This window comes from Nothobranchius furzeri, chromosome 16 (assembly GCF_043380555.1).
Source record: "Nothobranchius furzeri strain GRZ-AD chromosome 16, NfurGRZ-RIMD1, whole genome shotgun sequence".
Taxonomy (NCBI): Eukaryota; Metazoa; Chordata; class Actinopteri; order Cyprinodontiformes; family Nothobranchiidae; genus Nothobranchius; species Nothobranchius furzeri.
In genome coordinates, this window is record NC_091756.1 from 35509407 (window position 1) to 35536309 (window position 26903).

Here is a 26903-nt window from a genome sequence, read left to right on the forward strand (position 1 = left end):
GGTTTTCATAAGCTGTAAGCCATAATCATCACAATTTTAACAAATACTTGAAATATCAGGCTTTGTAAGTAATGAGTATCTCAGTTTCAATTTAAGTTGATTTACTGAAACTTACACCATCTAATTTTTGGAGTTTGACCTGTATATTCTGGTATTTGCTCGATTTATCTTTTCGGCTGATAAAGCCCTTATTAAAGTTAACATCCGGGTAGACTGGTGTTATAATTAATTTAAAATGAAAATACATTTTAAGGCCCGTCCCCCCAATGGTTATAAATAAAGCAGCAGTCTAGTGAGGAGCCGCCCGTCGGAGGGGTGGCGCATCGGTGAATCTCGTGCGGCGATCGATTACTTGTGTCTGATCTGTAAAGATGGATGCCTGTCGAAATTGGTAAATAAACTCAATTAGGAGATTCGCGTGGCTGCTGCTGCTGCTGCTGCTGCTGCTTTATTCGCGGGAGAAGTTACACGCCACGGTAAGAGCTTTGTACTTCTGGTTGTTGGAGGTCTAAGCGGCCAGTGGCGAGGCGGACAGCCGCAGTGCAGCAGTGAGTTCGGAGACGAGAAGAAGCCGCCTCGCTCGCTCGCTCGTGCTGCCGTAGTAATGATGTGCTTCCTCAGCTGCGAAAAAACTCGGTAAACGCGTCATATCGTGTTTAACGACTCCGCTTGGTCCGGTTCGGGTTCCACGTTCAGCTCCCGGTCGGATTTGCCGCTGACTTTATAATTTAGTGCGCAGATTAACCGCTTCTGTTTCCTCCTGGAATTTGTCGATCTTTCCAGCCTATTCATAGCCCCGCTCTTTGTTTTCTTCAAGGTTCGAGCTAAGCTACTTTCATTGATGTGAAGTGTTGGGCTGTCGGTGTGTGTGTGTGTGTGTGTGTGTGTGTGTTCCTGTCTCCTGACTTTCTGTGTTATGTGTGGTTCGCAGGGCTTGTGAAGATTGGGAAGTAACTCCCAGGCTCCGTGTTCAGCGTGTAGTTAGTGAGTGTCTGCATCACACATCCAATGCTCACAGGCTGATTGGCATCCATTGTTTCAGCTGGGTCTCTGCTGCTAACCCACTGCTCCTGTCTCCTGCTGCAGCCCTGATCTGGCCAATGCTGGCTGCAGCTACAGTATGACCAAAGCAGCGTCTGCTCATCTGGTAGTTCTGGCAAATGAAAATGGAGGAGGTTTCAATGTCCAGCCTGGACAACAGCAAGCTGGAGGTAAACACTGACTGGGTGGTAATGCCACAGAGCAGGTGTGGAAATCCATCCACATCACGTCTCTGCAGGCTGTGCTGCAGAAGTCTTGGAAACAACCCCAGCTGTAAACGCGTACACAAATAGAAATGTTTCTCCTCCCTGGCAGGCCCTAGCGCAGGACATCCTGTCTGACCTGGTGGAGGATGCATGCCTGGGTCTGTGCTTTGAGGTCCATCGGGCTGTTAAGCAGGGATACTTCTTTCTGGATGACACGGACCAAGAAAGCATGAGAGACTTTGGTGAGCAGACCCGTCTGCTGAGATAGATGCTAGACGGATTGTATTTGTGCAACATTTTTCTAGACATTTAATACTTCCCACACCCATTCATACCCCAATCTGCAGATGGGCTTCTGTGTCAATTGAGCAAGTTGGGATTAACCTCTCAAACTTTCAGATTGACAAATGACTGATTCCCCCCCTGAGCCACTACTTGGTTTATATCTAAACTACAAATCAAAATGAAATAAAGCTGTCCTGCTGCTCAGAAGTTTGGGATAAGCAGTGTTTAAATCTTCAGCCTAAGGTTTGCCAGACTGTAACTACCTCAAAATGTTCTTTTTTGTTTCATTAAATCAAAAATTTCAAGAAAGTATTCAAAATTTCCGTTCAAATCTTCACATTTCACTCTGGCAATAAATCCATCTCTTTATTCATTTGCTGCATTTTCTTTTCAGACCAATTTTATGTTTTGTTTCTCTGAAAAACAGAAAATTTCCAATAGACTTGAGCAGTGGCGTATGTAAAAGTAGTAAAAACGTGTGCGTGAAGGCCTGGTTTTGATACTCAGAAATCGTGGACGAGCCCGGGTTGGACGTGTTTGGCCAAGTCTACAACCAGTGGAAGAACAAGGAGTGTGTTTGCCCCAACTGCAGCCGAAGCATTGCCGCCTCTCGCTTCGCCCCTCACCTGGAGAAATGCCTTGGGATGGGACGAAACAGCAGCCGTATAGCAAACCGCAGGTAAGTGATGTAGCTTGTGTAACCTCGGATGTTACTGGGAGACTGAAAATTACACTGAGCACAGTCCTGCTCAAGCTGTAGTGATGTGTTAATGTCATGTAGAGTGTTTAAAGATGTGGAACACTGAAAAACAATTTTTATTAAGTATTTCTGATTATAATCGGTCACCGAGTTTTTTTTTATGCAGGCTGATCATGAAAATGGCCTCCTACACCTATCTTCTACATTAGTTTCTGATAGAAAATAGACGTCGAAACTCTTAAGATTAGAAAATCCTGACAGATCTACGTCACACTGTCAATTAACATTCATGGACTCACTCATCTTGACTCACGACGGGGAAGGCTGTTGTTGGTTTAGCATCCAGGAAACAGCAGTGAACGTTTTGGCTACTAGAAGCTAACTATTAGCATTAGCAACTCCACCACACAGCAGAACTCATTCAGGCTCATGCTATTTGTGTAGATAAAACACCAACGTTGCAGAGTAAATGGTCCGTGGTAGAGTCGTGTTGCTGTTAGCCAATCAGATTAGAGATGTCCAAATATGAAGTAGTAAGACTCCAAATCCTGTCATTTTGAAGCTCTCCTGATGTGACAATATTCTGGTTCTTGAAACAGGTGCACCGGAGCTTTTCCTTCCCAGAATACAACTCACAAGCCATTAATTCCTACTAGAGACCCCTGCAAATGTGTTGATTAAATGGGCGTTCAACACCTTTAAAGTGTTTCAGAATGTTCTGAGCAGCGGGTAATGCTGTGTGTGTGTGTGTGTGTGTGTGTGTGTGTGTGTGTGTGTGTGTGTGTGTGTGTGTGTGTGTGTGTGTGTGTGTGTGTGTGTGTGTGTGTGTGTGTGTGTGTGTGTGTGTGTGTGTGTGTGTGTGTGTGTGTGTGTGTGTGTGTGTGTGTGTGTGTGTGTGTTTTCACAGAATAGTCACTGGCAACAACACCAACAACAAGTCAGAGAGTGACCAAGAAGATAACGACGACGTCAACGATAACGACTGGTCTTACGGCGCAGAAAAGAAAGGTGAGTCTCCGGTGCTCCTAGAAACATCACGTAAAAGTCATAACTTGGATATACGCTTTAATCCAAACTGTCTTTCATTTGCAGCGAAGAAAAGGAAATCAGATAAGGTGATTGTTATTAATCTATTTAGTTATAATAAAGGATGAATTTTAGTCTTGACTTGTTGACTTTTTTTTTTTTTTTTTTTGCAGAATCCAAACTCGCCAAGAAGATCGAAATCCTTCAAGCATAAAAGCAGTGAGTGTTCACTAGCGTTTTTGTTGTTCTATAGAATAAAAGCTTATTATATTTTTGCAAAACAACTGTAAAAACACAACAAAGCCACCCACTTCGCTACACTGGATCCATTACAAAGGCGTAAACCGTAAAACACTTTCTGACAAAACCTGTTGTGGAGGATGATCATAGTTAAATGTTTGAAGGTCAAGTTTAAATATCTGAAATTGTTCTGTTCACTATATGAACATTCTGACTTTGGAAAGCAGGCATCAATAAAATAAACAACTACTCGAAAATATGTATTTTTAAATCAGGTAATTTTCTAAAAGTGATTAACCAAGTAATTTGCATTTTAAAAATCTGAGGTCAAAAGATGAAAAAGAAAAGGGCTGAAAGCGAGAAAACAAGTCTTAAGTTCTAATAACAGAAAAACACATTTATTGTTCTCCTTCAGAAGTCTCAACTTTAGATTGAGTATGACAAAAAGAGAGCTGTATAAAGGGGAAAAGAGTGGAACAATAAACCAGTTATGTTTTTTTTAGATGCTTTTACCTCTTTTAGAGTTGTGCCTACACAACAAAAGCTAAACTTTAGATGAAAAAAAATTCCTTCATCCTCACAATCTTCTCCTTCTGTGTTTACAGGTACAGCAAGTAAAGCCAGTCAAGATAATGAAGCCCACGCACCACCCAAAGACTCCTACACTGCTTCTGCAAGGCCAGTGGGTAGGGGGTCAATGTTGAACATAGCTGTTTGTTTCAGTGTTCCTTTGATCCTCTGATGTGTTGTTTCCTCTAAGTGACTGATGGTTATGAGCTCCTTTAGAGCTCACCTGTTCTAATATGTGCAAAAATCCAAAAGGCTCTGAGACGTTGGTCTGCAGGGAAAAGCACTGCTCAAACAAAAAACTGAATACTTTCTTAAAAAACTGACGATGTTCGTGCGTTTTTGTTTGTTCTGTAATTTGCTGGATGCTGTATGCAAAGCAGAGGTGTGGACTCGAGTCACATGACTTGGACTCGAGTCATTATTTTAATGACTTCTGACTTGACTTGATAAAATCTATAAAGACTTTCGACTTGTCTTGGACTTGAACCCCAATTACTTGCGATTTGAATCGACTTGCATCTGTCTTACTTGATGATGACTTGAGCATATTTGATATTTTAGCACTAAAGTGGCACGACACGGACATAAATCATTCTTCGTTCTGGGTTTGATCTTGTTCTGCTGAATGCAGCAGCTCTTTGTTTATAATCAGTTTCAGTTGCACTTCCTGCTTGTTTCAGCAAATAAATGAAGCTTTAAGAAGTTTTATTTCTGGAGTTTATCATTGTCATTAAATTGAAGTTTGACAGATGACTTGATTATGACTTAAAAATTCAAAGTTAAGGACTTGGACTTCCACATCATTGACTTTGGACTCGACTTGGTTGTCTTTGACTTGGACTTGACTGGAAAGGCTTGTGACTTACTTATGACTTGCAAAACAGTGACTTGGTCACCTCTGGTGCAAAGGCTTCAAACCAAATTTTTGCTTCCAAAGGTGCAGGACCGTTGGTAATCTTTTAAAGTAATCTGGATTAATCTTCCTTCACAAAAGGTTTTTTATCATCTGATTGTCATTTTCTGACCAGTTCCTTTACCGGACAATGAGAAGAAACATCATCTCTTAAAAGTAGACAAGCTGAGGACAAATTAGAAATTTAACTCTTAAAAAAATCTTGTTAACATCAGCAGAACGTCATCTCAATCTTTCAGCCAATCGACTGAAAATAGCCTTTTTATAAATCTGTCAAATTCCATTGTCTTTGGTGTTTTCAATGAATCCACCTAAAGAACTGAAGCAAATCCCACACCATACAACCTCAACCCAGTTTATTTAAACACTTTTATGACACGACGTGGCTGCACAGAGGGCAAAATAGAAAAACATTCAGAAATGAACATTAAAAAAAAAAGTTACATACCAAACACTACAGTAGACAAAACCCGAAACTAAAATCGGGTGATAAGGCAAGTTAATAGGGAGCCTAAGTCTCCTCTCCTTCCACTGCTCATAGGTCCTCAGAACAAAGGGAGTAAATGCAAATGAATGAGGCTATAAAAGCTGTTTTCTAATCCGCTTTGACTCACCCCGGCTTTCCACTGGCCGTGGAAGCGGTCACGTAACGTAATAGCGCCGTTTTACTCGCAAGTTCGTTCCCAACCAGGAGTAATTCTGACGCGAGACGGGATTGAAAGTGCTCCATGGTAGTCTAGTGAACTAGACCAAATTTTAGTTTTGCTAAGTTTAGTCTAGGAGCTCTCCATTGGAACCTCCGCAGCCCCTAGCAGCATTCTGGCAGGCCAATCGCAGCTCTCTACAGGGGTTTCAAATTGATAGAGGGTGGTGATTGGTCTACAGTGGTGGACCAATCACAGTGCTCTATCGGCTTTGTGGGTAAATTGGGCCCTCTATTGGTCTGGTGGGCGGGGTGATGCGACGGAGTGGAACAAGATGGCGACAGCTCGTTTGAAATGGCTTTTACATCAATTTTGGGCTATTAGGACTTGGGCTTTATTAGAATCAGAAGCAGGTAGATGAATTTAAGTCCTTATTTATAAAAATTATGTATTTTTGCCGCCTTCAACAGCGGACTGCCTCATTTACCAACACCCGTTGAGGTGAGTATGTCACGTTGTTCAATGTCCAGTAACGTGTAGAAATCATTTGAAAGACCGGTAGAACCCGCCCCATGACTGAGAACTGTCAATGGAGTGTTGCCTGACTAAATAACATATTTATTTAGTCTGACTTGCCAGGCTAGTTCCACACAGCTGATCCCGTGTTGTCACAAAATCACAGAGGAACTACCAACACAAAGCGTGATTTCAGAAGTCGTCACACGATGATAATCAAGCAGAAAGACAGCTACATGTATCAAAAAATGTCTGGGGTTTATTTTCTTTTCTGTTTACATCGGTTACGGAGGTTATAATCAGAAATGACATGTTTACTTGCATGCGATTTTAATTCTGAAAGTTTCCGGATGTGTTTTACACTGCTCTTGAGTTAGGCTTCATGCAGAGTTTGATTTGTTTTTGGAAGCACCGTGCGTAAAAAATAAACTTGGGACGTAATGATAGCGTGCCCACACTTCTGGGGTGCGTTCAAAACGTCACACTTTGCTGCAGGTGGAATTGAGCTCATCCACAATAATGGCGGCATATCGGCACGCAGTAAGTTTCGCGCCGCTTTCTCGTGCGGTGAAAATGAGGTGTTACTTCCTGAATCGAACACAATTTATTCTTTAATTTAAATGAAAATGTGAGTTTCGACTGTCTACTTTGAAATTTGTTAGCTTGAAAAAATTTGTAAATAAAATGACTACAAATCAGACGTCCCCGCAGAATCTCACGTACTGTACTGACTACATGTCCAGATTGTTTGCTTTGGTTTTCCCCACGTTTAATGCTCCTGTCATACCGGAAGAAAGATTTGAAGCTCGCTAAACTCACAGCCATTTTCTTCTCCGTGTCTGGTTTGATGACATCAATATGGTGAGATACATTTGTAGTCCTATACTTCTTTTCACACAAAACCTATTGTAACTTTTGCCACCGTTCAAAAATAAGCGTTTTCATGGCATGAAAATGTGTTTTTAAAATTCACTGACATCATAATGACTTGCATTCATTTTTTCGTTTTTCCGGGGAGCCCGTAGTTCGGAAGTAGATGGAAGTGACTTAGGCTCCCTATAGCAATGTCAATAGGCAAGTTTTAAAATCCTTAAAAGATGGGGACTTTTTGACAACAAGCGCTCAATCCATGCTGGTTGTCTTTGTAACCAACTAACAAAATACTGAAAGATTCAAATGAACTTGTTCTTTTTTTTGTTAAGTTGTCTAGTGTTGCAACAACAGCTAATAAACCTTTTTGGGGTTTTTTTCCTTCTGAATATTTCCAGCTTCGAGATGAGTGGCCATCGAAGACGGACACACACACACATACACTCACTCTGAAAATGCTTGAGTACAGAACAGAAACTGTAAAACAACTGACAACGTTAAAATTCTCCAGAAAGTCCAAAAACTCTTGGTCACTTTTGAAAAAATCAATATTTGAATAATGAGACTTTTTATGACAGTACTATTTGGGTTAAAGGCATTTAAGTGGTTGTATTCTGTTTTTAATTTACATTTTTCTCAACTTTAAAAGGCCCAGGAATCTGCTCGTGTAGGATAAGAAATAAATAAAAACAAACCTTCCGGATCGCTTCTTTTGCAGCGTCCTATTCAGTGAATTTCGTCCCGTTTTTCTAGTCTAGAAACACAAATACTCAAACAGTATTGATGTAATTAGGACTGGATTCATAGACGGGTGTTTATATGATGTGTTGTTGTTTTTCTGCCTCAGGTATGATGGGTCCTAGACGTCGAATGGACAACCAGGAGAGTCCACGTATGTTGATGAAAGATGAGACATTCTCTCAGTAATGCACTTGGCCACAAACACATTCTTTTATCATTTGTGTGTAGACAAACACACAAGGAGACCAGTGGCACTTCAGCTTTGGTTCTTTATGTTGTCAAACCAATGGATGTGGATGTTTCTAGGTGACGTTTGGTGTGTTTGCTGCTCAGCAGAAGCAGCTCAGAAATCCTAGTCTGAACTGTTTTAGTCGCAGAATCATTTTACCAAAACTGTTTTTTTAATTTTACTTGTGTTTAAATTTCAGTCCTAAAAATGACTGTTTATGTATATTTTTTCCCCAGAGAAACTGATTTAGTGGTTGAGCAGGAACAACCGTTTCAAGCGCAACAATCTGCACAAGCAGTATTTTGTTTGTAAAACACAGAAAAGCTTAGACATTAGGTAAACTCAAATGTCCTCACTGTTTTTATCACATACCTTAAAAATAATGTCAAAGACAATCATGATGATGGTTTGTCTTTTGTTTTCATTCGGTCAGGGTTACACGAGCAGCTCTGTTTGTTTTTCACCTGTGAAAACTTGTCAGATAATGTTCAGGAAATGAACGGTTAATTGTACAAGAAAGCTGCAGAAAGCAGGTTTTTTTGTTTTGTTTTTGGTGGATAGATCAGTTTGTTTTCTAGCATTCAAATATGTCTTTGTATCATGTTTACATTGTAAAGGGTTGCAAATGTCTGTGGTGTGAAGTGGTAGTGTAAATATTCTAATAGTTGAAATGCTGCTATCATGACTCAGTTTGTTTCATCAGTCTAGCATAATAAATGATTTCTTACCTGTCACAAGACTTTGGGCTCATGAGGCGCTCGTCTGACCACCAGAGGGAGCGTTTGGTGAATCCAATCAACCTGTTTTAAGGGAAAACCTACTGAATGAGTAGGTCACATTTAGATTTTTATCAAATTTGAACAGTTTAAGTTAACCTAAAAGAAAAAGTCTGCACACCCTTTATTAACCTCAAATTCTTGTCACCCAAAGACAAATGTCTCCCAGTAAAATGAAGCGGCTTCAAGCAAACTTCAAAATAAAACTTTAAAAATGTTTGTTTTTTCTGGACTACATTATCTTTTTGGCACGTCTTATGAAAGCTGAAATAAGCAGGTATTTTCTGAACAATAGTTTTGCTAGTTGGTGGATTTTTAAGAATAATAGTAACTGATTCTATTATGTATCAGTTTAGTTTTTAAAAATGTTAAATTATACATTGTTTTGTTCTAATAAAGCAATTGTTGCCATAAAACATCAAGAGTAGCCTAATTTAGTTTGAATTAGAACAAAACAATTAAAAGACATTAGGGGGAAACTGATTATTTCTAAATGGTAATCAAGGTACAGCAGTAATAAGTAATAAGAAACATTTCGACTTCCAGCTTTCTTTTTCTGTTTGCATAATGCCTGTGATTACTTCCATTTAAGAAAGTGGGCGTGCACTAAGGCAATGTCTTATAAAGGTCACATCTCAAAAATAAAATGCATTCATTTTAATGAGAGAATATTAACCGGTAAAATATTTTTCTTTGTGTTTTCTGAAAAATATGTTTTGAAGTTGATTGAGCGCCAAACCCATGAACTGATATTTCCGATTGTCCTGAAGGCAGCATGTTGGTGTCGCGTGTGGGCAGTTCAGGGTACTTTAAGTCGCTTCAGGACTGTAGTTTGTGGTAAGTCAGGCGCTGTCAGCTTTCACGGTAGCCTCCCGGTGAAACAGTGGAGTCTGTTGGTGCAGTTTATTCGTATAAAGATGGGTGAGATATGACAAGCGTCCACCGCTCCGTGTCTACAGAAGGAGCAAAAATAAGGTAGGAGGAGATCCCGGAACTTCAGTCGCTCTAGCTAACATTAGCTAGCTTTTTGTTGACAGTGTGCGTTGCTGTCAAACCCGGACATCACCTCCGCAGCACTAGTGGTCGGTAACGACCGCTTCTTCTGACTTCCTGCGCGAGTGACGTCCACTCACCAGCTTCCTATCGTACCTTGTTTCGTTTGAAGTTTCTGTCACTTTTAAAACAAACAACTTGTGGAGTTAGAAGATGGCATCAAGAGGGGGCTTCCCAGCTCCCCAGATGAATCCGAATGTGAACCCCATGAATGTTGGCCATGTAGCGGGGATGAGGATGCCGCAGCCCCCGGTGGGTTACAGCCGGAGCATGAACAACCCCCAGTATACTCAGGTTTGGTTTCTTTTTAATTGTGTAAACACATTTCATGATGTGGAAAATATAAAACTAATAATTATCGTTAATAAAGCTGGTCATTCTGACAGCTTGTAATGACTAAAACAATCTCTACATATTAATAGAAATCAATTTATAACCCATAAGAATGTGGGTGGTGCTTCCGCCTTTGAGAAGTCTCTAGTTACTTCCTGGCATCATTTTAACAAATACTTTTTTAGAAATGCGTCTCCCCATCACTGAGATCCTTTAAAATATACTATTCAAATACGGTTAAAAAAAAGTTACATTCAGTTAAAAATGATCGATGTCACGTGGTTGCCTTTGGCCTCTTGTCAGTTAGAGAAAAAGTTTATCATTACCACCATCTGCCCATGGGCAAGCCTGCATGCATATATTATTGCAGCGTTGCCTCCATCTGCAGCGTTGTGTGGTGTAGCTGACAGGCAGCAACACATTCAGAGATCGTTGCGTTTCTGCTACACAAGAATTCAAACCAAACAGTATAAAGTTTGTGGAAAAATAAAATAGTGGAGCATAAAAATCCACTAAAACGCCTAAAACCTGCAGTGATTTATTTTGCATCCTGATATACATCGACAAATATAACAAAAATATTATTGTGATAGGATTTCCCCTGGCTCTTGCACATCTATAATCTTTAATTCTATGTTTTTTCAGCCTTTTGTAAGCAGTTTTTGCAGGGCCCCACTGATGAGCACAAGGCCTCTTAAGTGACGGGTGTGGCCTTTAAAAACTTTATTTGCACGGCTATGTGCGAATGTAATAACCATGTGAGCAGTCTCAACATGGGTTAAGCTGCTTTTATTGTCGACAGTCCTAATGTCTTTTTTTGGATCGTTTAAGTAATGGTAATAATAGAGATGCACCGATGATGCTTATTTGTGATTTGTTTTAATGCAGTTGGTTGCACAAACTCAATTATGTTCCTGTGTCAAAATGCAGTTAGTTTTTGGAACTACATAACCTGAGATGTTTGCTGATTGTTCACTAAAGTAATTTATAGTTATAAGTGAAACTGATAGCATTTCCTACTCATTAATTTAAATAACACCATGTAAACAGCTTTTTCTGTTTGTGTTAAAATGTTTTTTTTGTAAAATGCATAAAAAGTAAACAAACCACTAACTAAAATGTAGCTTTGAACAAGAATCCATGTTTAACAAGGGGTGCTTATGCATCTGAGGTGAAAGGAAAGTAATAGTAGTCATTTTAAGCATAAACATTTTTGGAAGATTGTTTACCCATGCCTCATGCTACTACAAGAATAGGTGTGTTTCCTTTACCAGAACTTCAGGGTAAATGCAGCGAGGGGGAAACTGACCGGGAGAGCTGAAGGGGCGGTCCTCTTAGCTGTTGTGTCTCCATTTACAGTTTGGTTCTTGGTTGGTTGGTAAGGAATTTGCTAAAACGTCAGCACATTGCGACCGCTGTGTTGTGAGTTACATCATTGATTGGTGCAAAACATGCAGACCGCACCAAAAGCAGTGAACAAAACATCACTTCCAGGCTCAGGCATCATGGCTGAAATTCCAGCGCCCCCACCCTGATTTCCGACTGAGTTACAAACAATCAGCAGCATTCCCACTCATCTACTGCACTGGGCCATTTACCAGGCCACTCCAAGTCCCTACCCTTGATCAGGTACTCAGAAGGTTCCTGAAAATGGCCATTTGGGCGGCCCGGTCAAGTAGAGACACGTCTACCCTGAAGTTCCGGTAATGGAAATGCCCAGTTGTTTAATTATCTAATTTATAGTTTAAAATACTTTTTTTATATTCTAGTGGAAATAATTGCAATTAAAAAAAAAACACAGCTTCAATCTTCCTCCTCCTACTCCAGCGCCCTGGGATGCCACTTGGCAGAGTAGCAGGCCCCATGGGGTCAATGGGGGGTCAGCTTCCTGGTCCTTCCTATGGCGGTGGTAACATTCCAATGCGACCAGGCATGGGATCTCCAAGCATGGATGCCTCCAGGAAGCGTTTTCTTCACCAGCAGCAGCAGCAGCAGGAGACGATGGGAGGCCTGAGGAGAGGGTAAACTGTTGGGCCAGTTTTGTGACCCTAAATTACTCAGATAAACATAAGTGAAAAAAATACTCAGTTTATTTCATGATACAGAAAAGAGCAAAAGTCCACAATAATAGTTGGTTGTTAGTTTTAACTGTTTTTGCACACTTTAGCTTTAAACGTGTCACGATGAAATGTCATGTTTATTTAAATTTCACCTTCAGGCTTTCATGGAAATCAAGTTGCTGCTGCAGAAATGTCAGATGGGCCTGATTTTCAAAACCAATGAACATTTCCAGATTAGGACAGATGCAATAATGGACTAATCAAACTCATGGGTTGACTCTGAAGTACTGCAGAAGGGAGAACTGAGCAAAGTACAGCTGAGCGTCTGTGGACATAAGGATACCAGAATCTCATGACCGTCCTTTGCTTTCTAAGCTACCAACACAAGTGACTATTTTAGACTTCAAACTGCCTTTGAACACACCAAAACCACAATGTGACGCAGCCTTTATAGTCTCATCCACAATGGGTCTGTTGTGCTCTGAGGCTTATTTTGTAACAAGTGAGGATAATTGAGCCACTTTGCTCAAAGCTTCATCCAAATGTTTGATTAAAGCTGTTGGGAATGACGCCATAAAGAATTTAAACTGAGTTATTTAATTAAAGAAACAAAGGCACCCTTGTGAGCTTAGTGGCAGTGATAAGTGGAAACCTCAGGGAGATTTAGTGAGGAGCTGATCTTATCTGAGATTGTCTTATCACACTGTAAAGTAGTCCACAATTCTCTGATAATCAAAAATGACCTTTTAGTCAATCTTCTATCATGTATTTGTGCTCGTCCTTGAGAAATCGGTTATGGAAGGAATGATGGAACCAAATTTTCTCTTTTTTTAATTTTTTGAGGATTTAGTTTGTTGTGGGTGAGTGTTTGTCAAAACTTAACTATAGTTCTATTTCCTGTGGTTTAGAGCCAAAAGACGCAAGATGGCTGACAAAGTTCTGCCACAGAGGGTAAGGTAAATGTAGTTAAGGAAAGAGCTGTGAGATTAAAAATCTCATTTACATTTCAAACAATCCATTTCAGATATTAGAGTCCACCTAATCTCAACTTTTAGTTTTCCTTTTCTTCAGATCCGAGACCTGGTCCCAGAGTCCCAAGCCTACATGGACCTCCTGGCCTTTGAGAGGAAGCTGGATCAGACCATTGCCCGGAAGCGCATGGAGATTCAGGAAGCCATCAAAAAGCCCATCATGGTATCTCCTTGTGTTGTGTTCTTCAAAGGAAAAATAAAATTTCCAAAAAATTTTTTAGAAACCCCAAAAACTAATGAAAGAAAACAGTTTAATCAAATAATGACAAACGTTAACGCATAAGTCACTCCCGGACTTAATCAACCCACACTTCCTGTTTGAAAATGTGCCTAAAGGAGGTGCTGCCTGGTGGACCAGGAGAGCGGCGCTCAGTCAGTGACTGACAGCACCCCGTCCACCAATCACCCCCACACGCAATCGGAGTTTCTCTGTCGGGGAAACGAGCCATTTAGAAGCGCACGCATGCGTGCACACACATTCACACATACATATACATACACACACACACACACACACACACACACACACACACAAGCTGCCACCTCCTTCACCAGAAGAAAGAGAGGAGGATGTTTTTTTTTTGGATGGTCTTTTTAAGAGGCAAGTGGCTCTGGGCCATGTGGTTTTGGATCGGCTCGTGTGGGGCACAGACTCGACTGCTTCTTTACTCCTCAGCTGCAGTGGAAGTGACTTCACACTGTACTGTTTTAGCCAATAGCAAAGGCTGATTCAAATTCACAGTGGAGCACAATTTTAACCTGAAGAGGGCGCAATGCTGACGGTTTTAGGCAGAAATTTTATATTTAATACAAGTTGCACTGAAATGCTAAAACAATTACTACAGCCCTATTTGACACTAATTTATACAGTTTATCAGAAAAAAGTTGATTTGGGGGTGTCTCAGTCTTTAAATGATTTAAACAACCATTTCATGTATATTAAGGCTAATTTTTGTTTTAAAATCACCAAATCGTGTTCTCCAAGTTGTTTGGAGTGCACTCTTTTTGCAATTTCTGATATTCATTCAGTTAATTTAAAGATGTAGCAAAAATAAAAAAAATGTCTGAGTTGTTTAATCTAAGGGTGTTCATCTGATGTTTTAGTTTGTAGAACATCCTTTTCAAATTAAACATGGCTGATTCCAGATCAGACTTGCTATTGACAAAGATTTTAATTATTTGCATCTGGAAATAGTGGCTCTGAACCCTAATGTAGACAAAGAAACTCTTAAGTTAAAAAGAACACGTTCTTAGGGTGTAAAAGTAAAAACTTATCCATCAGTTGGATGGTACAAAGATGAAGGTGGACAGATCAACTATTGAATCTATTCTGAGAAAAAAGGACATGCCAGTGAGCCCAGTAACTGCTATCAGATCCACCTCTTAAAGAAAAAAAAAACTGAGCAGGGTTGACTTTTCACAGCAAAGAGAAACATCTGGTATAGGCTGACATCAGGCGTTGGTGGTATAGTGGTTAGCATAGCTGCCTTCCAAGCAGTTGACCCGGGTTCGATTCCCGGCCAACGCAAGTTTCTTTTAAAGGTTTTTCTGCAGGTTATATTTACAACGTAACTCCTTTGATTAAGAAGGGACCACTGTACAGCGAAGTGGAGTGGATGTTACAAACATCGCTCTTGTAGCCTCAAATGGAACTTTCTCTGGTTGTTGGTGCAACTGCATACAGAGCAACATGTTCTCAAGCTGTGGGAGTACATTTTCGTGGGGAAATGGTGATTAAAATTCCCTTGGAATGTCCAGATAAACTGCTAAAAGAAACAAAACCTCACCATGCAATCCAGTGGCTATGAGCTGCTTCTGGTATCTCACCAGATGTTGCACACATCATCGTTTCTACATGAGGAAGCTAAGAAGAAAGGACATGCCAGTGAGCTCAGCAACTGCTGTCAGATCCACCTCTTAAAGAAAAAAAAACTGAGCAGCGTTGACTTTTCACAGCAAACTAAAACATCTGGAATGTGCCAACATCAGGCATTGGTGGTATAGTGGTTAGCATAGCTGCCTTCCAAGCAGTTGACCTGGGTTTGATTCCTGGCCAATGCACAATTCTTTTAAATGTTTCCCTACAGAGGGACAAATAAAGACTTATTCTGTTCTACAAGAAAAAAGTTCATTTGGAAATTTGCTACGATTCACTTTGGAAAAATGAAACTGAGATGAACTTCAGAAAGTCTAGAAACTATCACAGTTCAGTGTTAAACAGTGTGTTACCACGGTTGTTCTTAGCTGCGGCTGTTAGCGGATGATGCGATAGGAGGCAGAAGCAGCCTGATAAACGTGTGACATAAAATAATCTGCTCAGATTGGGTCAGATGCAGTGAAGGTGACTGGATGGCCTCTATCAGCACTGATAAAGAAGTTCAAAAGTTTTTCTTGACTTAGGAATGAAAGAATCTGCACCAACTTTCTCTTTTCATGTGAAAAAAAAAAACTAACAGCAGAAACATTCATGACTGCAAAAAAACTTTAATTTGGGCAAAGGGTTTAAATCCACCTGTGACTGTAAAGGATTTAGAGCAAAACAGGAACATTATCTATTGGTATTACTTTTCTGGTGAACAACGATTTGATTGAAATATTTTTGTTCGTTTCTTGCATGACTCAACAAATGCAAAAACTAACAGCAGAAACATTCATGACTGCAAAAAAGAAGAGAGATACTTTACTGTGTTAACTGTTCGGAAAAGCAAATACAGCACAGTCCTGTTAAAGCTGCATTCGGAGTTTTCCCCTTTCAGAAATGATGTATGATTTTTCAGAAATCTGTAAAAGTGATTATCTCATCATGTACTGTGAGAAAATGTAAGCAATACGTCCTTTATTTATTTATTTATTTTGCTAAGCACGTCACCTGCCCCGCAGAGCTCCATTCAATAGGGAACTGAGCGGTGACCAGAGCTTACCAATAGCGTGAGACTACCGCTTATTTGCTTCAAATTTAAAGAATACCTCGGTTGATGCAGAGTTGATTAAATTTTCACAGACAAGTAAGTCTAAAATATAATTATATAAAACACAACATGACATGAGGATATTACTCGTAAAACAGCGTGTTTTAGCTCTGTCCGCTAAGAAGCACATTTATAAACAAACGTGAAGTCGCGATCTTAAACAAACAGAGGAATAGACTTTTTGTGTGATATGCTTGTCAGCCACTAGATGGTGCCATCAGATAAGAGAAATACTCCGGAAAGAAGCTTTAAGTTATGAACTTTGTGTGCCACAGAGGACAATTCGTGTTGAGTAATGACTTAGGTTTACGTTTTTATTTTTGATTCGAACTGAACCAAGAGCATACTTAAAGCTGCTTTAGCAATTTTGCAGAACAATCTAGGTTTTGAACGCTAACATGTTCACGGAACACTCACCCTTCCCCTCCAGTATTTTACCCGAGATGCGTTTGCTGGAACCGGAATCCTGTTATTACAGAGAAAACTAGAGAGCGCTAAACACCAGTTACTGTTTTTTAGGTCCAAACGTCTTTTGTTGTCCTTGACTTCAAATGGTGTTTTTCTTTTTGGGACTCTGGTAGTTTGTCCTAAAGTTGAAGTGGTAGCAGCCGACTTTTTCTCCTTCTCTGATATTATTGAGCAGCAAAACTCTCACATCAGTGGTGTTCTGTTGCTAACTACATGATTGTGTAATGAATGGAGGACACACGGTTTGCACCGGACCAACAACCGAATGGTCCAGTGGTTGCTTTTGGTCTGAAACACATTATTTGCAAAGATTTTTAGACAAATGCGAGAAAACCACTTCATGAAATTTTTCTGTTTTTTTTTTATCTTTAAAATATTTTTATAGTTGTTAGAGCACTGTTGAGGCATGAAAAGAAGAATTTTAAGCTAATTTAGTTTTACAAATTTGCCATTGTAGCTTTACTTTTAGCTAATTTACTGTAAACTGTTTGAACGTGTAAAATGTGAAGTTCCATTGTTGAATATATTTGAGTTGAGTAGCAAACGTGTTGTTTTGGTTTTTGTGTCATTTAATGTCTAGGGCAGGGATTCCCAAAGTGTGGTGCGCGCACCCCTGGGGGTGCGCGAGCTGCCACTAGGGGGTGCGCGAGGTGAAAAGTGTAATGGCTGCGGAGCTCAGAGAAGTCTGTCATGTGTCACTATTATTGTAGAAACTCATTTGTGGGTGGGCCAAAGAAAAAGTAAGTGGGCCCAATAAATGTAATTGAAAACAAGTATATTTTTGCGCGCGCGCGTCCTCCACATGTGCCCTAGCTTCATAATAACAATGCGCCGAGCTTCAGCACTCTGGCCTGCGCACGCCGATATGTTCCGTCGCGCGCGCGTGTCCTCCACATGTGCCCTAGCTTCATAATAACAATGCGCCGAGCTTCAGCACTCTGGCCTGCGCACGCCGATATGTTCCGTATTTGATCATTTTTAACGGTGTTGGACGAATCTGAAGGTGGCGAGTCATTCTGGCAGATTGTAATTAACACCTGTCTCATGCAGGTGTTCTGACATTGTAAACCTCACACACAGAACATTGTGGATGTAACAAAATAACAAGAAATGATTCCCATTCAGGCTATTGACAGCGCGCTGAAGATCTGAAGTTCAGAGTGCGTCTGTCAGAGGTCAGACGTGTTCCAGCGGAACCACGGCTCACGGGTGCACATGTGAGCACATCTGGGCTGGGCAGAAGTTTAAATAGCGCCAATAACGAGACGCGCGCACACACACAGATTCAATAAGCACGCACGCTGCTTTAACTCTGGCGCGCCGTCAGACTGAAGGCAGAAATGAACGCTGCCTCCACCACGATAAAAACTTTTAAGAGGTTATTTTTCATTCAAGGTCAATTAAGATATTAGCTTCTGGGATGAGTCGGGTCCGCTACAGCCAGTGACTCCTCATGAACCTGACCACAAGTCCTGTTACTGCAGCATTTGCTATTCCAGTCCGCATGGCAGCGGATCGCAGATTCAGCCACACCATAAAACAGCAATAAGTCGGTCTGAGGTAAAAGTGAACATCATGGCTATATCTTGTCCCCTATTGACATTTGATTACGCACAAGTAGGTGATCAGCTCAGGTTTACGCAGAGCAGAAGGAAGGAGAGCGCTCTGGCCGCACAGGTTAAACGTTCCTACTTTAAGAAAACCGTTAAATTGCATTATTTATGTGCTACCTGGGCACTCTAAATATTTATTTAAAATGAAATCAAAGGAAATTGTAATGGTATCGAATGTTTAGTATTTACTATTTAAAAAATGAAAGTGATGGGGAATTTTTTTAACCCTGTCTGTTTAGCTTGACATCTGATATATATATATATATATATATATATATATATATATATATATATATATATATATATATAGAGAGAGAGAGAGAGAGAGAGAGAGAGAGAGAGAGAGAGAGAGAGAGAGAGAGAGAGAGCCATGCCCCGATATGTGTGTGTGTGTGTGTGGGGGGGGGGGGTGCATCGACATGGTCGGGACATAGAAGGGGGTGCGCGGCTAAATAAGTTTGGGAACCACTGGTCTAGGGTGATGAACCATATGATAGGTTAGCATCCTTTATGAGGTTGTTTGTGCTGCAGGAAAAGAACACTTTTATCGATATCTGCCTTACCCCTCATGAGCCCTTGCGTAAAATTTGCAACTGACCTCCAGTCTGGTGTTTATTAGGAATCATAGATGGATGATGCCATCTGTTCCTGGTAGTTCACATTTTAGGAGATTTTTAGAGACCTACATTATATGGGAACACCAGCTGTCATAGCTCAAATGGGATGTCGTTACAACCCCCTGACTACTGCAACAGAGGGATGTAGGATGGTATGGAAATCTGGTCAAAGCTAACGCACAGTAGCATTTTTAGCCACTTTATTAACTCTGTCTCATCCAATGGTGAGGCAAAGAACAATCTTTAAAGCTCCGAGGCTTATCAGTCGCTTCATCGTAATATACTTGGTCATGTTTTGTTGAAATAAGTGGGACACAATCTTATTTACTTAAAAGCAGACATAAAGTCAAGTCAAAGCCTTAAATCCCTCATCATTAAGCCTGGGTTTTAGTTTTCTACATCAGGTGAAATACAAGACCGGGTCCTCCATTGATGTACAGTGGTCCCTCGCTATAACGTGGTTCACGATCTGCAGTCTCGCAATTTTGCAAATTTTGTTTTGTGCAATTTTGCATGTATTTTTTTAACAAGGAATTGTGTTCTGCATCCAAAGGTACCAAGGTTTGAACTTTGACAGTATTTAAACAAGAGAGAAAGGTGTGAAAATGTTAATGCCTGTCTGAAGTGTACAAAGTGTGTAGTGAGGGGTTTTACTGCCTTAAAACATTGCAGAGTTGTGCTGGGACGAGCACGTCTGCGGTGGAGAGGATAGTGGCTGTGTCAGCGGGAGCGCGCTGTGCCATGACTGGAGCACATTAGTAATCAGCGTTCCTGCAGCTTTATATGCAGGAGGAAGAGACGCAAATCTCTACAACGAGAGCCTGAAACGCTGCCGTTAGTGTAAAACATGCATGCGTGCTAGAAATAAAACTGTTGAGAAACAGACATTCTGGTGTGTTTTTGTGTGTGGGACCCCAATAGTAGCTGCGTACGTTACAAACATCTATAATCATTGTAAAAAATGAAGCTAACTATTTTGCAGATTTCCCCAATTGCTGGTTATTTTTAGAATGTCACTCCAGTGATTACCAAGAGATACTTTACAGCAACCTGAAAGAAACTGAGCAGGGTTGACTTTTCACAGCAAAGAGAAACATCTGGAATAGGCTGACATCAGGCGTTGGTGGTATAGTGGTTAGCATAGCTGCCTTCCAAGCAGTTGACCCGGGTTCGATTCCCGGCCAACGCAGGTTTCTTTTAAACATTTTTCTGCAGGTTATTTTTAGAACGTAACTCCTTTGATTAACAAGGGACCACTGTGCAGCGAAGTGGAGTGGATGTTACAAACTTGTAGCTCTTGTAGCCACAAATGGAACTTTCAACATGTTCCCAAACTGTGGGAGTACATTTTCGTGGGGAAATGGTGATTAAGATTCCCTTGGAATGTCCAGATAAACTGCTAAAAGATTCAAAACCTCACCACGCAATCCAGTGGCTATGAGCTGCTTCTGGTATCTCACCAGATGTTGCACACATCATCGTTTCTACATGAGGGAGCCCAGGAATAAGGTGGATATGTCAGGAGAGACACCCCGGTTTATGAAGACAAAACCAGCACAGGCACAAGGATGAAGGGTGGACAGATCAACTATTGAATCTGTTCTAAAAAGAAAGGACATGCCAGTGAGCTCAGCAACTGCTGTCAGATCCACCTCTTGAAGAAAAAATAACTGAGCAGGGTTGACTTTTCACAGTGAATTGAAACATCTGGAATGTGCAAACATTAGGTGTTGGTGGTATAGTGGTTATCATAGCTGCCTTCCAAGCAGTTGACCTGGGTTTGATTCCCTGCCAATGCAGATTCTTTTTAAAGGTTTCCCTGCAGAGGGACGAATAAAGACTTATTCTGCTTCTACTAGAAAAAAGTTAATTTGGAAATTAGCTACAATTCACTTTGGAAAAATGAAACTGAGATGAACTTCAGGAAATCTGAGAGAATTGAGAAACTTTCATGATTCAGAGTTAAACACGTGGAGTCAGTGTGATACAATGGTTGTTCTTAGCTGCGGCTGTTAGCGGATGATGCGACAGGAGGCAGAAGCAGCCTGATAAACGTGTGACATAAAATAATCTGCTCAGATTGGGTCAGATGCAGTGAAGGTGACTGGATGGCCTCTGTCAGCACTGATAAAGAAGTTCAACAAGTTTTTCTTGACTTAGGAATGAAAGAATCTGCACCAACTTTCTCTTTTCATGTGAAAAAAAAAACTACAGCAGAAACATTCATGACTGCAAAAAAACTTTAATTTGGGCAAAGTGTTTAAAATATTAGGTAGCCTGTGACTGCAAATGATTATATCTTCTCAGGTGAACAACAATTTGACTGAAATGTTTTGTTCTAAATGAAATGTTTTTATTTTATTTATTTTTTTTTATTTTTTGCATGACTCAGCAAAAGCGAAAGCTTAGGATCTACATTTCCAACACTTTCACTCCCAGCAAACCTGACGGCGAGGAGGCAGAGAAAGTGTCCTCGTGGGAGCTGAGAGTGGAAGGCAAACTCCTGGAGGAGGTAAGAGGGCGTCTGAATGTTCTTGCTTTGTCTCACAATCGTCTCAATGTCTTCTGGCCCCAAATGTTTCAGCCTGTTGTTTTTCTGTAAACTTCAGTTGGCCTGTGTCCTTGGCTCAGACCACACAGCCAGATGTGTGTTTGCAACACACACACACAAGCTCATGTTGAAATAGAGAATTGAAACCACTGGCCGTTGCATACCATGAGCTGATATTCCTCCCCTCCCTCCATCAATTCCAGCTCAGCTCATTGTGTCATCTGGGGCCACGGAAGATGGATGTTTTCTTCTTCTTTTTTTCCTGCTAATTTTTTCCCTCCTGCTCGTTGGGTTTGAGCATGTGTAGGAGCTCCACATGGAGCAGAGGCAAAAAGAAAAGGGGAAGGAGTGAAGGAGGTCGCATTGAGCAAACAGACTTTGACAGGGCCGCGGGGGGGTGGGGGGTGCAACAGCTTTTTCTACTCAACAGTTTGGTTCCTCACCCCTGATGTGGTCAGAGCTAAACAATGCAGCCCCAGACGAACTCTGCACAGCAAGGGAACACTCATGGTTATGTGTTTCTCTGTCTGTTGTATTTTCGTGTTTTCTGTGTTTTCAGCCTGGAAAGCAGAAAAGAAAGTTCTCCTCTTTCTTCAAAAGTCTTGTGATTGAGCTGGATAAGGAGCTTTATGGACCTGACAACCACTTAGTAGAGGTATGACAGGAGGAGGCGTGAAACAGCCCCGAACACTGTTGGTTAGGGTTAGGATGCTGTGTGAGCTCACACACAGTTCTATTTTCAGGACTTGACCAAAATGACTAAAACTTCCATCGTTTCTCGGCACAAGATGGTTTTAATTTAAAACTTGACATGAAGATGGCATTTAAAGGTGTGTTTTTATTGGTTTCTTCTCCAGTGGCATAGAATGCCCACCACTCAGGAGACAGACGGTTTCCAGGTCAAAAGACCCGGAGACGTGAACGTCAAATGCACTCTTCTGCTCATGCTGGACCACCAGGTACCTCCCTGCTAATAACACTGTTCTAAACCATCTGCATTATTTGACGATTTCACTAAGCTAACCTTGTTCCAACTTTAAACCTTTTGTCAGCCCCCTCAGTACAAACTGGACCCACGATTGGCCCGTCTCCTGGGCGTGCATACGCAGACTCGGGCCAGCATCATGCAAGCTCTCTGGCTCTATATCAAGAACAACAAGCTGCAGGACAGTCATGAGAAGGAGTACATCAACTGTAACCGCTATTTCAGACAGGTAAGCTCCCACTGGGAAGGGAATGAGACATGCTGGCATCATAGAAATGAAGTTTTGCTTGTTTTGTTTTCTATCCAATGTAAATATCTTAAATGTATCAATGAGCACAGTTTAAGTTTTACAACAAATTGATGTTAAAACACCAATAAATCAAATCTTGAAATAAATAGTTGACACCATCCAACTAATAACTGATCAGCTACATTATGACCTCACTTTGTCCCACTAAACCAGTTCTGATCCACTGGCATATGCCCTCCAGTCCCATCTAACCATTACAGTAGACACGTTTACATTATTGGAACTTCCAAGTAGTTTGACCAGACCTTTGTGTCATGCGCGTGTCTCCATTTCACCAGGCTGGCCAGATAGGACCATTTTCTGGGCCATTTCAGATACCTGAGCTGGGGTAGGTACTCGGCTGGTAGAGCCGCTGAGCGGGCTTGTTTTTAACTCACGCTGATTGGTTGTATTCGCCAAATAACTGGCCTTTTCAAAAATGGGAAGAGTTGTTGGTGAAGATGAGTGGAAGTGAAAGAAAGCAAACAGCATTAATGCTGCTTTGAAATTGCAGTTTCTGAAGGTTCAACGCATATAATGCAGTGGAAATCCCCCACAACGCCATTATCCACACTGCTTTGTCAAAAACAGCTTCTTCTGGTCATTGAACGGCACTTTTTACTTCACACAGCTGCTCTCCCCGTCCCCTAAACTCCTAAAATGGAAACAGGACTCATGTAGTCCTGGTCTTAGCTTTAGAGGGCTGGATATGAACTCTGATGGATTAGTTATCAGTGTTTTTTAACATCACCTGTCTTAAGTGCTAATGCGGTTTAATAAAATTGTGTTCAGATCTTCAGCTGTCCACGCATGAGGTTCAGTGAGATCCCCATGAAGCTGGCGGGCCTGCTGCAGCATCCTGACCCTATTATTATCAACCACATCATCAGGTAGGGTCTCATCTTACAGCTTCAGACAATCTCTGCTTTCAGACACACAGTGTCACCACACTTGGTGAATAAGGTTCATAGCTGCTCCTACAGTTAATAAACACAGATGTACGTAGAACCTTAGAAACACTTTCTATTTGGTTCTGAGCTGAGATAAGGTATAAACCCGTCCTGTAGTCACCACCAACTCCTTTGTTCCCTGAGCAGCGTGGATCCCACAGACCAGAAGAAAACAGCCTGCTATGATATTGACGTGGAGGTGGACGACCCTCTGAAAGCTCAGATGAACAGTTTTCTGTCCTCCACCACCAACCAACAGGAAATCGCTACTCTTGAGATGAAGGTCGGGTCTAATCTGGATTCATACTAAAATGAAACGAGCCTGTAGAAACCTGAAACGTCTTCCTTTGTTGTTTATGTTCAGATTCATGAAACAATTGAGTACATCAACCAGCTCAAGACTGAGAGAGACTTCATGCTGAGCTTCAGCAATAATCCACAAGAGTTCATCAAAGACTGGCTGAAGTCTCAGAGCAGAGATCTGAAGGTAAAGAAATGTCTGCTGCAACTACCATGTTATCGTGACTCTTTTGTCTTATTTTAGTCCCTCATTTCAGGACAAACTAAATAAAATGAAATGAAGTTGAGTTAAATAGCAGAGACAGGGTAAAATGAAGTTCCTATGTTTTTTTTTATCTGATTAAATCAAGTGTTTAGATCTTGACTCGTTTAGATTTCCTTTACGGCTTAGACGGCAAAAATATTTTAGTTTTCTGAACATTCTCCTTAACCTGGAAGTCAGGTTTTATTGGGTTTGTTTTTTTACTCCTTCGCCATAAGAGTTCAAATCTGTCCCACTGGAATCTGCAGTGTTTACTCATCATTAAATGTTGCTTAAGGTGATATTCATTATGGGGATTACAGCATTCTTACGTTTGTTTACATTATATAATGTGACACAATAGCACAGAACTCATTCTAACATATTTAGCCAGTAAACGGATGCACCTTGTTGCCGGCATGTGCTCAGAGAGCTAATCAGGAAGCATTCTGCTGCAGGTGGTGGAGGGTTGATCTCCTAAAGCGAGCCGAAACACGTCTAAAGATAAATGTTCCAGCCAGCAGTTAGAAATGATCAGATCAGAAGGATCTACATGTCTGGGTTCCTGTCAACACAGATTTCACCCCACCTTGTTTTTTTTAAATTTGTTTAAGAAGTCAAAGCTGTCCTCCCTCACCTGACATGGTTCATGGTTCGTTCAGAAGCCACAGCTTTGTTCTGTGTTCCTGTAGCTTTACAAACCTCCTGAGCCTTAAGCAACATCTCAGCAAGATGCAGTTGTAGATAAGAAAATGAAAGGCATGTTTGGGGCATCTTGTTGGTGTTGTTGTGTTCACTGTTGCATTTCTGTTGAATCAGCTGATGACAGACGTGAGCGGAAACCCAGAGGAGGAGAGGAGGACCGAGTTCTACGAGGCGCCCTGGGTCCCAGAAGCAGTGGGCAGATACGTTTACTCCAAAGTAAGTGAAGACAGATCCCAGAGCTCAGAACAGCACATTTTAGTCATCTGTATCTGAACCAGAGGTACTCCTTCTCCGTTTCAGGTGCAGCAGAGAAGGCAGGAGCTGGAGCAAGTTTTGGGGATCCGACTGACCTAAAGGCCAGATTCCAGAGGAGTTTGCCTGCGTTTGCTTTTGTTTAACTGGAATAGAGACAGCCATGATCGCAGCTTAAGCCATACTTATTTACTAATGGGACCAAAGTGATGATTTATGTGTCCTTTTGTAACGTGTTTGCCTTGGATGGTTTTTCATTTGGAGCCTTTTCAAATCATTTTTACTTTTTTGTCTTTTTTATTCTTTTTTTTTTTTACTCGCGGTACAAAATGCTGAAAACTGTTTGAACACTGGTCCTGTAAAGGATTCTGCTTTCCCACGCTGATGTTTTGTGTGATTTTCTAAAAGTTGTAACATTTAAATGTTGACAGTGCCTGATGTCTAAAAAATATCCTTAATCAGTTTATCCCATATATATGTAGTTGTACTACATGCCTATTGAAATGTCCTTGAAGAGTGTTTGAATCTATATTTTATGTAAGTTTTAAGATAAACCCTTAAAACACTTTCAGGTCATATTTTTAATACATAAAAACATCAAATCAGGAAATACGTCATGCCTGTGGTGATTTATGAGAAGCTGTTTTTATACAGCCTTCTTTGTTCCTCTGATCTTTAGCAGCTCTTGTTTATATGTTGAAGGTTTACATGTTTTTTTTATTTACTTTTTTGTTTGAGGACCACAAAAATGAATTTTCACAGCCTTTGTAGAGGTTTGCTATTGATTATAAACAGGAATGCAGCTGTGGTGTCAGATAAAAAAATGGTGTGTGTATGGGGAAAAAGCTTTTTTACAAGCAGTCTTATGAAACATTCCGTGTATTTGTGCCAAAATGTGTTTTGTGAAGTTGATTAATTGAATTTGAGAAGTGTGTAGTACAAGTACTTTTGTACAGCTTCCGTGTTTTGCATGTTTTTGATTCAAAAGCTTTTTTAAAAATCTTTTTTTACATTTGAGGTGTTTTTCACAATAAATATACTTGCAAATGTTGGTTATTTTCTATATCTGAAACAGAAACCTACATTACATATACGTTATATTGCACTGAGCTATTGAGGTGTGTGCTTGGATCAGGGAGCTGTGCATGTTGAGGCTGGTCGCTGCGCTCAGATGCTTCACGAGGGCAGCAGTTCCAACAGGAATGTCTGGTTTTACTCAAACAACGCTCCTCAAATAAAGCCCGGGACTGATACAACCAACTGTCTTTAGGAAGCCGTGTCTCAGCTTGTCTGGTGACTCTTGTTTAATGCTTCAGACGTGGTATTGGCTTGTGTGGCAGAAAATCAAAAATAGTATTTTTAATTGTTCTATAATGTGTACTTCCTAAAAATGGCTGCAGGGGGCAGTGTCGTTGTTTAAAGTTAAAGCTGTTATAGCGAATCTGCAAACAAGCTAGGTTTTGAATGCAAACACGGTCACAGAACACCCACCCCCTCCCCTCGGGTATCTTCGCTGGTTCACCGGAACCGGAAACCAGTGATGCCAGAGGAAACGAGTGAGCTCTAAACACCAGTTGCTGTTTTCTAGCTCCAAACATCTTTTGTTGTCCGTGACTTTAAATGGTGTTTTTCATTTAGGGACTCTGGTAGTTTGTCCTTAATTTGAGATGGTAGCAACCAGTTTCTCCTCTGATATTATTGCGCAGAGAACCTCTCACACTAGTGGCTA

The 26903-nt window shown here is 40.9% G+C and overlaps 2 protein-coding genes and 2 non-coding genes across 7 annotated transcripts; all 4 read left to right on the forward strand.

Moving 5' to 3' along the window:
• Positions 1 to 286: 286 nt before the first annotated feature.
• On the forward strand, positions 287 to 8976 carry LOC107387917 (ataxin-7-like protein 3). Of its 4 annotated transcripts, none has more exons than XM_054749727.2 (10): positions 287 to 476; positions 932 to 984; positions 1087 to 1211; positions 1357 to 1489; positions 2040 to 2211; positions 3140 to 3240; positions 3325 to 3347; positions 3432 to 3477; positions 4104 to 4180; positions 7859 to 8976. In XM_054749727.2, exons 3-10 carry the CDS (start codon positions 1161 to 1163, stop codon positions 7862 to 7864), a joined length of 609 nt encoding a protein of 202 aa, XP_054605702.1. In that variant the 5' UTR covers positions 287 to 476; positions 932 to 984; positions 1087 to 1160; the 3' UTR covers positions 7865 to 8976. The 4 variants fall into 4 exon arrangements, with proteins under 4 accessions (XP_054605702.1, XP_015818669.1, XP_015818666.1 ...); XM_015963183.3 differs by having other exon boundaries at positions 4104 to 4176; XM_015963180.3 differs by having other exon boundaries at positions 288 to 476; positions 4104 to 4184.
• A 586-nt stretch (positions 8977 to 9562) lies between these two features.
• Positions 9563 to 26279, forward strand: smarcd2 (SWI/SNF related BAF chromatin remodeling complex subunit D2). Its single transcript, XM_015963179.3, has 13 exons — positions 9563 to 10104; positions 11971 to 12164; positions 13112 to 13154; positions 13275 to 13397; positions 21294 to 21413; positions 22012 to 22107; positions 22310 to 22411; positions 22505 to 22666; positions 23519 to 23616; positions 23824 to 23959; positions 24041 to 24163; positions 25037 to 25138; positions 25223 to 26279. Exons 1-13 carry the CDS (start codon positions 9964 to 9966, stop codon positions 25274 to 25276), a joined length of 1494 nt encoding a protein of 497 aa, XP_015818665.1. The 5' UTR covers positions 9563 to 9963; the 3' UTR covers positions 25277 to 26279.
• Positions 14691 to 14762, forward strand: trnag-ucc (transfer RNA glycine (anticodon UCC)). Its single transcript has one exon. It is a non-coding gene; the product is annotated as a tRNA-Gly (tRNA).
• trnag-ucc (transfer RNA glycine (anticodon UCC)) lies at positions 20019 to 20090 on the forward strand. Its single transcript has one exon. It is a non-coding gene; the product is annotated as a tRNA-Gly (tRNA).
• Positions 26280 to 26903: the final 624 nt, after the last annotated feature.